Genomic DNA, 16020 nt, shown 5'->3' on the forward strand with positions numbered 1-16020 from the left:
CAAAGAATCTGTAAGTTGGGAAGGGCAATCAGTGGGCAAGGCCTGGAGATGGCCTTGGAGATTTTTGCAGGTGGCTCCAAACCCAGGTGGAGGTTGTGGAGAAGCCTTTGGTGTTTGCATGGTGTTGGGGTTAATTTCTGTGTCTGTGGGTCTAATTCTGCCTCCCTAGAGAAACAGGGCTCTCCTGTGTGCTGTGCCCCATCAAAGTTGCATCAGCTGCCTGTGGCCAAAAGCCACCCCCCTTCATCTCACCCTTCGCTCTTTCAGTTTTTCCAGCAGTTATTGGAGATGCTCAAGTCTCTCCCAGAGCTTGGCACAGGCTGGGGAACAAGGGATTTGGAAGCAGGAAGGTCACTACCTGGCTTTGGTGGAAAAGGATCTGTGAATGGAAGAAGCTGCTTTTCCTGACCTGAAGTTCAACCACAGTCCCAGCGTCCCATCCCTGTCTGCGATGGGAACGGTGCCGACTCTGCTCAGAGTCAGTTCTTTGCTAACAAGGGAAACAAATGCCCATCCCTCTTCTGTTTCTGAAAGCATAAATACACAAAATATACAAAAATATCTACAAAGTACTTGTAAGGAGCAGCTGGCACAGAAGCCGTGCCAGTGCTGCAGCTCAGTAATGGAGGTGCCGCCCCTGTGAACGCGGTTTGTACAGTGTAGGTCTCCAGGGACTGGCCACAGCCCTCCCCTGGAGCGGTACCTGGATCGTGTGGCTGTGCAAATACAGGCAGAGTAAGCACTAATCTCACCTGAGCTGGGCTGAGAGCTGTAAACTCAGACATATGCCCTCCCAAATCTCACTTCCCATCCTCCCCCCACCCCCCTCAAGAAGGTCCTGGTCAATATTGCAAGCACACATTCTAAGGTCATTTTGGGAATAGTTGCCCTCTACTTGCAAGCAGGCCAGTTACAAGTCAGCATCCCTTTTCCACAAGTGTAAGCTATCCCTTAAACCAGCTCTCTAGGGACAAATTCAATTCATCCTGACTTTTCTCATCTGCCCAAACTCAGTCTCTTTACAGAGCAACAGAAGAGAAGCATTGCATAGATCTGTGTCTCACAAACAGCACGAAGTAACTTCAAGTTTTGCACAGGACCTTACACAAGGCATCACCTTTAAACAATGCAAGATTTAAAAAAGGAAAAAAAATAATAAGTATGAAGTGTCACCATGGTGTAAACTCTGTGATGAAAAGAGGCAGTGACCGTGCAGTGCTCGGCAGCTCTCAGGAATAGCTGCCTGTAGTGTACTGATGAATTTGCCAGACAAATCTCTCAAACCTATCTCCCATCGCACAGTAATACAAATTTGCATAATTAGAGAACCTGCTCCTGAACAAAAGGAGCGATGCTGTGTGTCACAGGAAGGAGGAGGACACTGTCAGGGCTGTCTGCTCTGCATACAGCGGTTTAAGGGCCAGCCCCCCCCTCTTTGCACTGCACACTGAGGGACAGCAAGGCTCTTTTTCGACTTAAGAAGCCTCAACAAAAGTTTTGCTACTGTTGGCTTTACAACTGAGATACCAGGACCCAGATCCTCTGGTGGTTTGACCCCACATGCTCCATTGGAGTTACTGGTGCTTATTTCCACGAGTGGAGAATGTGGTCCTTGCTTGTCAGACAGAAGAAAGCTAGGGTAGCCCTTTCTTTAAATTAATGTGGGTAACTGTGTATGGCATCAGCGCTCAATTTTAAGTGTGCTTCTGCTGTTAAGAAAACTGCAAGCACACTGGTGGTTAATTATTTATCTTGAACTAAAAAAGTTATATTACTATAACTTAACACCCCCCCCCCCCCCCCCCCAGGAACAGCATAACGTCTTCTCATCATATTTTTCAGGCTGAGAAAGTCACTCGCACACACACAGTGTTATATCTGTCCTAGGGAACCTGCTTTGGCAGGAGGGTTGGACTCCATCTCTTGAGGTTCTTTCCACCCCCTATGATTCTGTGATTCTGTGATATCCTCTTCAGCTAGCAGTGAAGGTTTCTGTCCCTGGAGGTCACAGTTGCCATTTTCTGATGCAGCTGAGCTGCCCGGAGCCGACTCTGCGGGCGGGGGTTTGTAGAGGAAACAGGCGATTATGAAGAAGCTTGACCCAAGCACCTGCAGCCACAAAGACATCCTGTTACCCTCTGCTCCCCCAAAACCACCTACCCAGCCCTCATTTGGGATGGGAATTGCTGACCAAGTGTTGGGGAGGAGATGACTGCCCCCCCTCTCTATTCTGCCCTCATGAAACCCCATCTGCAGTTATGTGTCTAGAACTGGGCCCCTAATACAAGAAAGATGTGGGACTGTTGGAGAGGGGTCAGAGGAGCCAGGAAGATAATCAGAGGGCTGGAGCAGCTCCCCTATGAAGAGAGGCTGGGGGAGCTGGGCTGGTTCAGCCTGGAGAAGAGAAGGCTGGGGGGGGACCTCATTGCAGCCTTCCAGTCCCTGAAGGGAGCAGAGGAACAGGAGGGGAATCAGCTTGTTAAAAGGGCAGAGACAGGTAGGACAAGGGGGATGGAGCGAAGCTGAAGAAGGGAAGGTTTAGATGAGATATTATGTGGATGCTTTTTACAGAGAGAGTGGTGAGGGGCTGGAACAGGCTGCCCAGAGAGGTGATGGGTGTCCCATCCCTGGAGGTGTTCAAGGCCAGGTTGGCTGGGGCCCTGGGCAACCTTGTGTATCTCCAGGACCTGGAGGTTGGTGGCCCTGCCTGTGGCAGGGGGGTTGGAACTCTCTGATCCCTGGGGTCCCTTCCAACCTAGACCATTCTATGATTCTATTCTATGATTCTGTGATGCAGATCAGCACACAGAGCCAGAGGAGGGTAAAAATCCAAATTTAGCCAGTCCTGTAGCAATGGGACAGCGAGAATTTGGAAACTGTTCAGTCCCAGCCCCACACCTGGAGCATACCAACACGGCCTGAGCCATTTGCTGGAAGGTTTTTGAAAGCCTGTTTATCACAGCAACTTCTAAACACCACTGTCTAGGGCAAGTGCTTGTTTGGGAGCAGTTAAAATAATGGCTTTCAGCTAATAAATAAGAAATGTAGGGCTAAGCTCTCTTACTTTATAGCAGCGATCAGGGAATGGTTATTTACAGCCTGCCCACAATGCCATCCCTCACTCTAACACACCACAGATACATATTTTACTCCTTTTCTAGGAAAAAAAAAAATCACTTCAGTAACTGTTGGAAGAAATGGACATATTTCATATGGTGTGAGAGAAGCTGTGAGCCTGGAAAGTAATGGGAATTGAAGAGAAGGATGGTGCCTGGAGCACCATTACCTGGTGAGAGGCAAATGGAGCTTTTGCCTTCTTGGAGAATATTTCTTGTGTGAAGCTGTAATTTGGGTTGGGGGGCAGATCAGCACAGCCCAATTTTGTAAAATTCTCTCCCAGAGTAAAACACTGTCTCCTAAAGACCCACTTGCTCTGTCAGAGAGGGAAGTTAACAGGCAGCATCACCTTGTAGACCAGTCCAGCGATGAACGTGTATCGGCTCATGGCTGAGTTCTGGTAAACGTAGCAAGAACCTTGCTCACCACACTGGTCCTGCCAGAGCAGGCAGGATTTGTCAATCATGGAGCCAAAGGCGATGGGGCCAGGGATGCCTCCTGTGGGAAAGGAGAGTGGACCTTCAGCACAGACAGCACACATGCACTGGTCTTGCAAAACACAAGGTGCTTGCCAAAAAACCCAAGTGGGCTCTGCTGCTACCATGATTAAGAAACCTCATCATGCAACATCTACAGCCATGCCCAGAGACACAGGGCACCCAAAACCTGCTGAATTTCAAGATCTGAGATTCCAGCAGGTCTCTTTGACCACCCTGACCCACGTGTTGCATAAAAGCCAAGAGAAACACAGGATCTTCAATACCTCTGCTGTTTTATACTTCAAATAAGGACTTGGAGCCTGGGTGTTTCCCTTTGACTCCACCTCCATTCAGTTTGCAAACCACATGCAAAAGGAACTGGGTTTTTCTGAATGATAGCAAACAAGAAAACATCCTCCTTTCAACAGCATGTGTCCTACCCTCTTCTTTTCCAACCCACTGTGTTTTACTCTCAGGCAACAGCTTGGCACATGCTCCACAAAGCCACCGGACCACAACTGATGCCCGAATTCGCTCTGTTCCTTACCTAGTGTTCGTACTACAATCCACTGGATCCCGAGTGCAAATGACTTTTGCCTGTCAGGGACACACCTGGGGAACAAAAGCAGATTGTTTAAAAAAGCTGCCATGCTGCATGGCACCTCCCCACTCCAGAACCTCACGCTTGGGGCCTCCATCCCCTCCGGAGATCAAGGTTCACCCCAGTGCATCCCCACCACTGCTATAAGCCGTAACACACACATCAATGCCTTATGTTGGAGGACAGAGCTGCCAGTTCTCAAGTTTGCTTTCCCAGCCAGCCATCAAAAGGAATTAGTCCCAGTGTCTCCAGGCTGCCAGTAACAAGGTTCCCACCACACATTCCTCTTGGCTTCAGCCAGCAGGACAAAGCAGAGACGAGGCGATCCCGTGCTTACCGCAGAGTGGCAGTCAGGGCAGGAATACTGCTCAAGAAGGTGAATAAGATCACCACGAACATGAAGAACAGGAGAAGAGTCTTTTTCTCACAAGAGGAGGTGCATTTCCCTGCCTCTGCTGTGCCAGGGCCAGGTAGGAGGGATCTCTCAATGCAGCTACACTCGGAATAGACCTGGGAAAGAAAGGTCAGTGGGTGGTCTGCAGGAAGAGCACGGACAGTCAAAGCTGGCCTTTAAAAACACAACTTCGGGAAGGTCAGAAACCAACCAGTTTTGCTGTTGGAGTGGACCAGAAATAAAGCTGCATTCTTGATCCACCTCTGTTTCAAAACAGGTTTTTATGCAAGAGGCAGCCCTTGAATGTTCAATGCCATCAATATCCTTCCCAAGCCTGTGCCTGTCTCCGAGTGGCATGCTGGAAGGAACAGAAGCTCCATCATCATGCTCACTGGTGACTTAAGGTAAGTGCTGGGACAAGAACAGGGTGCCCACTGAGCTCGTCGCCTGCCTGGGTGATTCCCCACAGATTTTGGCACAGTTTGAGCCAGGGTGAGGCAAAACCAAAGTCGGGCACATAGAGAGAAGCAAAGCAGGGTGACATGGGAGTACCTTCTGCCTTCATCCCAGGTGGTGCCTGAGAGCATCTTCTACCTGCACCAGGCTGTCTCTGCCTTCTACACTGATTTGCTGCGAAGCTCAAACCTGTGGAGACTTCTGCAGAGCCAGCCAAAACATTCCAAAGATGATGTGCCAGAGCCTTGTTAATACACAGCACTTCTGGACATACCTTCTTGCCATTCCTGAGGTTTTCAGACACTTCTTTGCACCCGGCGTGGCAGGGAGAGTAATACATAATGTCATCACTCCCACAGACAGGGCTGTAGGTCTCCTGGAGACAGCCACACGCTGCGTTGCAGGCTGCTGTCAGGTTTAGGTGGCCACCAGGCAAAGCACTAAGGGAAACACAGGAGCAGTCAGAGGGGAGACACTGAACAGCCTTTTCCAGGAGGAAATGGGTAGAGCAAGAGAAGGGCGAGCGGGAGGAGATGCATTGGATCCTTAAGTAGCACAAAGCCAGGCTTGGGAAGGGGTTTCATCTCACTCAGTTTTAAACCATGAACAGGACTCATGGCCTGAGACTGTCCCTTTCCCACATCTACCAAAGGAGCTGAAGAGACCATCTTACAGGCAGATACCTCAGTTTGGAGAGAGATTCCCACTTTTTATCCACTGGGATAAACTGAACTGAGATGAGGGACCCTGTGAAGGCAACTGGAGCGTGGAGTTATCTCCTGCACTGGCAAGGCTGATCTCCCCTCCCTCACTAAAGAGGGACCCCACTTCCATAAACTCCAACCTGATGCAAAAATTAAGAGCTCTATATTCTGGGTCTCACCCTAAGAATCTACCAAAGGCTGACTGGACATCATCCTCCCTCACCACCACACTCACACACAACAACCACCAGTTATCCTTCTATTCTATCCAGGGCCACACAGCACAGGTCTGATGGGGTGCTTGTTATTTATTACCTTCCATCGTACATCTGAGTTACTCCTGCCATTGGCATGTTAGGGCAGTGAATAAAAAAAATGAATATAGCCAGAAGACTCAACACTGTGCAAAATAAACACAATTTGATGATTCCTGAACAGCGGAGTTTAAATTTATTCACAAGGAATCCTCCCAGGAATGTGCCTCCCCCTCCGGCTGGCACAACCAAATAACCTGAAAAAGAGGAAAAACAAACAAAACAAAGTTTAGAAGTGTCAGCAAGGAGTTTTCATGTCTGGATACGTTAACTGCAGTGTGTCTGTGTGAGAATAACCCTTTGGCTGCTGCGTGGCTTCTTAGTGGGAGTTCAGGGGACTTTGCTGCTGGATGTGGTCCTCCGTAACAGCTAATGTGGCAGGAGCCTGGGAAGGCAGCTTTTCCTATCCAGGGATTTTAAAGGCTGAATGAACTGGGGCTGTTCAGCTTGGAGAGAAGAGACTGAGAGGGGATCTGATCAAAATATATCATATTTATGGTTATAAATATCTGAAGTGTGGGACAGGGGGAAATGGCCAGCCTCTTCTCAGTGGTCTGCGGGGACAGGACAAGGGTTGATGGCCTCAAGTTGGAGCACAGGGAGTCCTGCACCAATATGTGGAAGAACTACTTCATGGTGAGGGTGACAGAGCTTTGGGACAGGCTGCCCAGGGGGTGTGGAGTCTCCTTCTCTGGAGAGATTCCAGCCCTGTCTGGACGCCGCCCTGTGCAATATGAGCTGGGGAGCTGCTCTGGCAGGGGGTTGGACCCCATGAGCTCTGGAAGTGCCTTCCAACCCCTACAATTCTGTGAAAACAGACTCTTTGAGGAGAACATCATGAGTATTGATACTTGTTGGTCACCACTTCCTCAGTCTACAATGCAGCACCTAAATGAGGATCTTCCCAGTTTCAGGATGCTGAGAAAATACATCCCCCCAGTTCAGGCATCCCTCGTTAGAGGAAACATTTAGTTAATGTTTCCTGGTAACACACTGGGAAGAACAGTCTACAATTATTTTGCCTTCCTCTAGAGGGTAACAGATGGCTACAGAAGTGGCACATTTCTTTCTGATGTCAGTAGATACAGCTCTGAAAATGCACTTGGTACAGATGTGCTGGTGGGAAACGATCCTATCTAACAGCTAAAGACAATGACTGCTCTGTAAATGAACTGCAGAGTGTTTGTCTCCATTCCATGTGAGCTACAGTGCTCCTCTGTTTGTAAGCAAAATGGGAAAACATTGCAAAAACCTGGTTTTCTTACCAAAAAAGGTAGCAGCTTCAGAGGCACTTAAACTAAACTGAGACTCCAGGAACTTGGGTCCAAACGTGGACATCCCAGCAATGAGGGTGGCTTCGGTTGCTCCCGCTAAGCAGAGGAAGATGAAGGTAGGGTTCTTCAGAAGCAGCAGTACTGATCTGGGAAGGACAAATACACTGCAATTGAATCACTGTGACATTTTAATTTCAGGTCTGTCCCTTATCTTAAGTCGGAAGAACCACATGTAAGACCAGGCAGCATCCCCCCATGCTGCATGCCTTTGAAAGAAAAAAAGCCAAAAGGAATTAACTGTGGTTTGACAGATCAGTAAGCTTCTTCACTTCTGCTTATTAAGCCCTGCCAGCCAAGAAAGGATGCTGAGGATACCCACAGCTCTGCCTGTCTACCTGCACACTGTAGATATTGGTGCTTTGTGGAGACAGTCTCTGTTGCAGGTGGGGATCAAAAGGTTTGCCTTCAAACTCTGCCTTTATACAGAAAATGTCTCTGATGTGCCAACCTGCTCTAGCTCTCAGCTCCTACTGGGCACTGTCCTGACTTCAGGCACCTAACACACAAACTGACCCTGGCTGTCTTTTATAGCCCCACTGGCTGCCAAATACCAAGGGAATCTGAGGAACATCAACAAAACACCTAAACCAGGAAGGAATAACGTGGTACTCTTCTGTGGCCCTTACAAGGGCACCAGATGTGTCTCTTTTTCCCCATGTGCATGTTTAAAATGGGAACTGGATACTAAGAATGCGTGTGACGATTCACACACAGGGTGCTTACAACTTCTACAGGAATGGTTTCAGTGGTACTTTTCCAATATTTAGGGTCAGATCAAGTGTTTTCTGTTCCCTAAATGGGGCAATACTGAAAGGACACTACTCTTCACCAAACCTCAATTATTTCAAGGCTTTATTAGTCCCAGGTGGCAGTTATCTTAGGAATCATGACTCAACTAAGAGCAAGGAGCAAAGTTGTTCACGCTCACGTATGCACATGTTCCTCATGTGCACCCATATATCCTCATGAGAATAACAATCTCTGATAACCATGGATGTTTTGCAGCTCAGGGGAAATACCAAGCAAGCCTTTCTATATGGAGGAAACACCTCCAAGACGCCTTATATCCCACTGGAAAACAGAAAGCAGTCTTTCTCCCACAGTCTAAGCACAGTTTTACTTTAAGCTTAATGTATAAACTGAGCAAATACATTTTCTTTTTGTCCCACTGGGATTTAGTAGAGAGCCCCCAGATATGCCTGAAAAATTGCCATGTGTCATTTATATGCAGAAAGATGATCCAGCAACAATTCCATCTCTGAGACACAGAAAGACCCTCAGGCACATGGGATGGTCTCAATTATCTCTCACTATCTCGGATATTGGACTAAGAGGGTTGACACTGCTTTGTAGGGAGTGTTTTGTAACGAGCTCAAAGTTCTGCCACGTGATTTTCCCCAAGCCTAGCCCAGATCAGTACCACAGACCATCCCAGACTGGCACAGCTCCGTCATCCCACAGTGACGGCAGCGAGAGGGATGCTGTGGGATGCTCACAGTCACTTGCCACCTACTGCTTTGGAGGAAACACAAAATCAGAGAAAATCCACTGTAGTAGAGTGAGATGTGCTGAGGCTCAGCGTCACATTTATGCAACTTCACCCACAGAAAGTGGAGAAATTCATTATATCAGAAGAACAAAGTAGCTCAAAAGCCAGAAATGCCACACAGTCTTACACCTCGATTACAGGGGGCTTTACACTAAGCATTGTCTACCCATTGGGATTAGTTTCATTTACTAACCTATTTTCAAGGAATAATCTTTTTGACTGTACTTTATCTTAGTGAAAAAATACTCCTTGTAAACCTCGGGGCTGACACCTTTTTACAGTTCAAGAGAAGAGAGAAGTTGTACCCTGGCACCAGCATGACTTTGTGCCTCTTGGTCAAGGGTTAAGAGTTGCAGGTAGGAAAAGGCACAGGAACTCCTTTCAGAGCTAACAGTAAGGATTTACTCAGGTTATTTAACCTATTTATATACAGAATATATAGTTATGAGGAACTATGACCGTAGCAAAGTCAACATAGAACTTTTTATTGCTATCAGTAGGATTTTAATCACACCCAGAAACCACTTAACCCTTGAATACTCTTCTCTGTCCTCCATTCTTGCAGCCAAAGGGATTTCAGGAAGCTCAGCGCTGCCAAGAGAAGAAATCCACCATCTATAAAAGCCTTCACTGATATGGGCACATACAGTTACTCTGCATCACATTATGGCCCTTATGAGTAAGTTGGGACCACGGGTACAATCAGAGCCTGCTCCTCTGAGGAATGCTTGCATGCCCAGGGCACCCCAGACTTTAAGATTTAGAGTATGGCCACCAGCTAATGGGTCAATAATAACAGAAGGATATTCATGCAATCTTAGCTTTTCTTGCACAAAATGACACCTACTGTTACCCTCAAGAAGGGACCAGAGGGCAGCACATCCATGTGTAAACCAACCTCCCTTTGCAACCCACAGAAGCTCTAGCAAAGCCATGAGACAACCCAAAGTCACACTGTGCCATGTAATCCAAGAGGGATGAGTGAAATATTGACTGTGGCTTCTTGTGTTGAAGATTAGGCTTGAGTGAACAGTGAGTGGCCCTCAGAAATTCTGGTCCATGTTAGGACAAAGACTACTCTCCTGGCACAGCTCTACATGTCCTCTGTTTGAATCCCTTTGCATTGACAGCAGGGGTTATTTCACAAGAGCAAGCATATGGAACCAGAGAAAGGAAAACACTGTATTATCAGGCCTTTCCAACCCAAGAATTGACTGACATCTCTTCAGGGCAGAGGAATAAGCTCCATGGGCTGCATTCCTGTAAGCTCCTGTTCTTAGGCAGCACTGTGAATACAGCAACTCATTAAACTCACTCAGAAAGGTCCTGATTGAATATTTCATTGGTATTTCTGCTGATCTTTGCAAGACTCTTACTGTCTATACCATGAGAAAATGTGTGGCATCCAATCCCTTACTAAAACAAAAGCAACAGCCTCCTTCAGCCTCGCTCTCCAGCCTAGTCCATGTGTCCCCAAGAGCTGCACAGATGTGGTCTCCTCTTTAATGCTAGTTTCCAGAATAGCAACCCTTTAAGGCACTTCCCTTTTATTAATCAAAACCAGGGAACACGAAACTCTGTTGGGTTTTTGTTTTCAAACCAAAACCACACCAAGGTCTGGACTGATCTGAATTACTTGATACGTGTTGTCCACCTTTGGTATCTGTTCTTCAGGTACAATGGGTGAAAGAAGATGCTCCGAGGAAGACTGCCTCCATACCTGCTGTCAGACAGCTTCCACAGAGAAACAGTGGGAGCTTTGTTCCAGATGAGGAAAAAAAAAGCATCAACCCCTGAATTTCATCCCTCTCTGCTACCCTGTTTGTGTTGGGTTTAGACATAACCTTATCATTATTTAAATGCAGGTTTTGAATTTAATTTCCGTGCGGAGAATAAGCCATGACCTTGGAAAATGGCATCCAGTCAAGAATGCCATTTAATAACAGTATTGAAATCTGTTCAATGTAATATTCTTCATAAAACTGCCTTAACCCCTGGTAAACTTCCTACAAAGTCTCCCAAGAATTTCAGACCAACGTGAGTAGTTGCGTTGACGCAACACAACAAAAGCAACCTTGCACCTGGGAAGAAATAACTGCTTGAATCAGTACAGGCTGGGGGATGACCTGCTGGAGAGGAGCTCTGTGGAGAAGGACCTGGGGGTCCTGGTAGATGACAGAGTGGCCATGGTGTGTCCTAAGTGGCTAAGAGAGCCAATGGGATCCTGGGATGCATCAAGAGGAACACCTGGCCTTGAACACCCCCCAGGGATGGGGCATCCACCACCTCTCTGGGCAGCCTGTTCCAGCCCCTCACCACACTCTCTGTAAAATCTTCCCCCTAATATCTAATTAAAACCTTCCCTCCTTTAGCTTTGATCCATTCCCCCTTGTCCTACCACTATCTACCTTTTTAACAAGCTGATTCCCCTCCTGTTTCTCTGCTCCCTTCAGGGACTGAAGACTGCAATGAGGTGTGTGTCCCCCCAGCCTTCATAAATACAACTCAACATCAAAAAAACCCCCACCAAAAAAAGTAAGAAATTTCAAAGATCCATAGTGTGTGTTTCCAGATCAAAAGACTGCATTTAATTTTGCCCACTCACTCATTCCTACCCAGGAACCTCTTTAATCCAATCCCTACCAAGCTTTGCACGTGAGCTCACCCATGGCAGAACCAAGCAGCCGCCCTGTGATTAAGCAGACTGCTGTGTCAGTGCTTTGCAGGAGAGATAAGGAGTACAAACACGCAAACTGTGGCTGGAAGATACAAAGGTAAAAGAGAAAAATAAAATATAGGGAGACTAAGAATGAAAGAGCAAGAGAACCGAATGATACCTCGATCCCTGGAATTGGGATGGAGCTGTAAGTGGTGGGGGTTTGTTTCCTCTCATTTCTCATTAAAAGGACAAAAAATAAAAGAGGATCTAACACAAGTCAAAACAGAGGATAGGAAGAAAAGCCCTGAGGGGATGGAGGGGAGGAGCCCTGTCACAGAACCCAGTTAGGCCAGGTGAGGCCAAACCCAACACAAAGGAAGAAATGATGCGGCTGGAGAGAGGGAGTGAGATGGCAATGCCTGTGCATCCATTAGTACCTAAAGGCTGGCACCAAGCCACTCAGTGAAACTTGCCATGTTGTACATAACTGAAGGTGGAGCTTCACATATGGATGTGAGCTTCAGACAACCAGAGCTGGGACCAGTCCCTGACCCCTGCCCTCCCATGCAATCCCCAGCTAAATTTCTAGCTCAGGCCATTTGCCCATGGCCCCTTCAGTTGCTGACAGGACCAGGCGCTATGAAATCTTCTCTACAAGATACAGCATCATCACTGTGTTTGAAGATGGGCAAAGCCTTTCAGCCAGCAATGTGGAAAGCGAGCTCAGTCTGCACCCATTGCTCTGGATTCTGGGGAGGGCTCCCTGAACAGCACGCCCAGGGTGGGTTTCTCACCGAGGCAGATCTTTAACTGTTTTCCCAAAGTCCGGATCCGAGGCTTTTTTGTGGCTCCCATCTTTTAGCTGATGAGCCTCCGACACCCTCATCACAATATACCGCTGGGATCCTGAAAACGAGAGGCAAAGAGGAACAAGGAGCGTGTGAGACACGGCGTGTGGATGCTTCACCAGAACAGTGAATCCACAGGGGGAAACCACAACACAACAGCCACAAGGGAGGAGCTAAGAAAGAGGGAGCTGGAAAGCCACAGGTGTAAATTCAAGTAGGAATTGAATCTTAAACACTGGAAGCTCTTCCTCTGCCCCCATGTCCCCAGCTGCATGCATGCAGGATGCAAGTCCCAAAGTGAGTGCTGTGCAGCCCTTGCCCCAATTCCCTCAAGTCACATACCAGGGAGACGCTGAGGGTACCCCAGGATGGGGATGGAGATGAGGAGGGAGGCTGCTCCAGCCCCAAGGAAGCCAATCCACCATGCCCCCACCCAGAGCGTGTTCTCCGGGGAGATGTTGATCCTGTGAGAAACGAAGCCGAAAGGACACAAAGGAGAGAGGTGACAGTTTGAAAGGCAGCAGGACAGATCGGCACGTCTCTTGCTGAACCTGGTGTCAAGGATCAGGAGGGACACGAGGGTGGACATCAGCAAAGGAAACCAAGCTCTGGCCACTCCCACGGTGATCTGCCATACCACAGTGCTACCTGCCTTACTGGAGAGCACAACACTTAATGAGACCAGGGAATTACATCATTTAATTCTCCTTTAATCTCTAGTTTGGACATTAATGGCTCCAAATTTCACTTGTGCTTTTTGCTACGATGCAACTGCCACCCCATAGCCACCCTTTGCAAGAAAACTGGTGGAAATAACCCATTCCTTCCCCTGGAAACCCGCTCCACATTTCTAACCCATTCACCTGCCAAAGAGCCTGTAAAGAGATAAGAATTAGTTCACAAATACTACGCAGCTTGGAGGGGCCAAGCATCCCGTTTGGCTGGGAGGACGAGCAGCACTGGTGGTAGCATTGCCTCATCAGGGAACTCATTCAAAAAAATCCACCTGCTGCTCACAGCCTCATTAACGCAGGCAGTGCAGCGTGAGGAAGGATTTAATCTGACGGGTTTGTCAGCAATTTTCTTCCAGTGACAGCACTAATGCAAGCCACCCTTCCAGCTTTGGTCCCCCCCTTACCCCCCACCCCCTTCCCAGAAACACCAACGGGCACATTTCCAACCCAGCTCCCAGGTTCATTTCTCCAAGTGGTTACTCTCATTTCTTTTTGTTAACCCAAAGGAAACTCAATAGCATAAAGGAAAAGGAACGAGATTATTTTTTAGCGACTTACTCTCTGCCAATTTCAGTATAAATATTTAGAAACATTCCTCCTACCAGATAACCCGCTGCAGGCCCAAGGATTGCAGCAGTGTAGAAAACAGCTGAAAGGGAAAACAAGCCGTGTTAGAGAAATAGCAGCATTTCAGCCTAGGATGCTGTGGAGCACTGCCAGTGCCCAGCATCCCCCACCCTACCACAGCAACACAGATCCCTCCCGGATCTGGGATGCTCAGCCTCCTACCACGTCACCCCCAAGACACTGAGAAACACAGACAGACAGCTTTAACATGTTTTCAGCTCACACTTCTGCTTCAGGGAAACTTCTTCAGGAAAACCCCAGTGCTACATCCTGACTGCCTGCATGATGATCAGTGGCATTGAAAATACACAGTGTCTACACTAAATGGGGCGCCACTAACACTTCATTTGGTTTGCTGCTGTGGAATGATTGTCACATTACTGATGATCTCCTCCTCTCCTTGCACAGCCTTCTGATATAATGCTATGGACAGACTGCTCAATTTTGCAATGGCTAAAGGCCAGCCTGTTCAGCTATTTCACCCCATAGGACTCTTAGTATTCTGCAATTGCCAAGTGATCAGCAATACAGCACAGAGGAGTGAGCTGAGCCTCTTCCTGCAGTGCAGCTCGGCTGTGCTTTGCACCAGCAGCAGCCAAGCAGCCAGGGGACCATCTCTGCTGAGCTACAGCACTAAAGAAGTGATGTCCCCTCACACAGAGAGGGGATGGCCTCGTGGCTGTTTGCCAGAGATGCCAAGCACATGCTGGGGCAAGGCAGGAGGGCTCTCCCCAGCTGGCCCAGGAGCGGGAGGCACCTCCTGTTCTGCAGGGTGTGCAGTGCGGGAGTGAAAACACCCAGCTGTGCTTACTGTTCCCAACCGTAAATAATCAAAGCTTCCCCAACAGCTGCCACGTCCCTCCAATGACCAGCTCACCCATTATCAGGAAGCTGCTCAACACCACTGTCCAGTGCCGAGACGGATGGAGCGGCTCTCCCTCCCATCACCCAGCTCACGGGTTGGAGCTGCCCCTCTGGCTCCACTCACCAATGTACACAGGGGAGTAGTTGGTCTTGACGTTTTCATCTAAATAGGTGACGCCGAGCGTGTAGAGCGGCGTGGCTCCCATCCCATGCAGGAACTGGCCCAGCATGAAGATGAACCTGTAGCTAGAGAGGCTGGAAACAGCCTGGGCGCAGGGTAGGCTCTGGTTCCCCCCACATTCACCCACCTCCGTGGCCAAACGCACCTCGTACCGTCCCGTGGTGAAGTGGGGCAAGGTGAAGAGCAAGGAACCCAAGCCCATGACCAGCACACCCCAACCCAGCCATCGTGGTTTATGGCCATTCCCCCCAAAATAGCTGACAAAAGTCAAACAGATGCAGGCTGCAATGTCGTAGGAGCTGGCGATCAGCCCGCTCTGGTAGCTGCGGAGGTCGAAGCGTCGCTCGATGGAGGTGATGACCGTGTTGATGAAGCCATTCACCGTCATGCCTTGCAGGAAAGAGGCCACGCAAAGGAAGAACAAGACGCCCTTGGATGTGTTAAAGGCCTGTAAGCACCTTGGGGTGAACCTGCCCCAGCCACACGCCAGTTCCTCCCCATCAGCCACATATTTAATCCCTTCGTTGAACTGGGTCTCCTCCTCTCCCGGTGTGGTGGAGCAGAGGGGCTCTGCGCAGGAGTCAGAGGGGCTGGGCACACAGGAGGATGCCGTGCCATTGCTCAACAAGGGGCCACAAGTCTCCTGCTCACTTGGGGCATCGAAGGTCTGGCCGGCCTTGTTGGGAGGAGCAGATGGGCAGGAGAAGTCAAGTGTCTGAGAGAAACAAAAGCCATTTTCTCCAGTCGAGTTCTGGGGCATTGCCATGAACAGGAATGCAAAATCGAGCAGCAGGTGGAGGTGGGGAGGGTGGCCAGGGTGGCTTCACGGGGCAGCGAGGACCTGCCGGTGCGGGACATGCAGTTTTTAGTGCTTACATCAGCAGGGAGATGGCAAAGGTCTGAGCCAAGACCATTCTGATCTGTGAAAAGAGAATTTTTACACATGCCTTTATATAAAACCATGCTCAAACCCCCCCAATATTGTTCCCCATAAGTTTTAGCATTTCACTGTGCTAGATGTCTGCCCTCCACCATGGGGGTGGAGGCACCTCAGGTATCAGGGAACAATTAATATTACAGAAAAATCCCAAAATAATCAAGAACATTTAAGAAAAAAATGAAATAAAGCACCTCTAAAGCTGAAGCCCCTTATCCTTCC

At 48.6% G+C, this 16020-nt stretch overlaps 1 protein-coding gene across 1 annotated transcript; it reads right to left on the reverse strand.

Moving 5' to 3' along the window:
- Window positions 1-1872: 1872 nt before the first annotated feature.
- Window positions 1873-15627, reverse strand: SLCO4A1 (solute carrier organic anion transporter family member 4A1; the record flags this gene model as incomplete). The annotated part of the gene is made up of 11 exons (XM_084271494.1): window positions 1873-2109; window positions 3467-3615; window positions 4144-4208; window positions 4535-4707; window positions 5322-5487; window positions 6067-6262; window positions 7331-7485; window positions 12402-12513; window positions 12798-12919; window positions 13748-13838; window positions 14805-15627. 11 exons carry the CDS (start codon window positions 15625-15627, stop codon window positions 1873-1875), a joined length of 2289 nt encoding a protein of 762 aa, XP_084127620.1.
- Between the last annotated feature and the right edge of the window lie 393 nt (window positions 15628-16020).

Source organism: Gallinula chloropus (assembly GCF_964237585.1).
Source record: "Gallinula chloropus genome assembly, chromosome: 16".
In the NCBI taxonomy this organism is placed as follows: Eukaryota; Metazoa; Chordata; class Aves; order Gruiformes; family Rallidae; genus Gallinula; species Gallinula chloropus.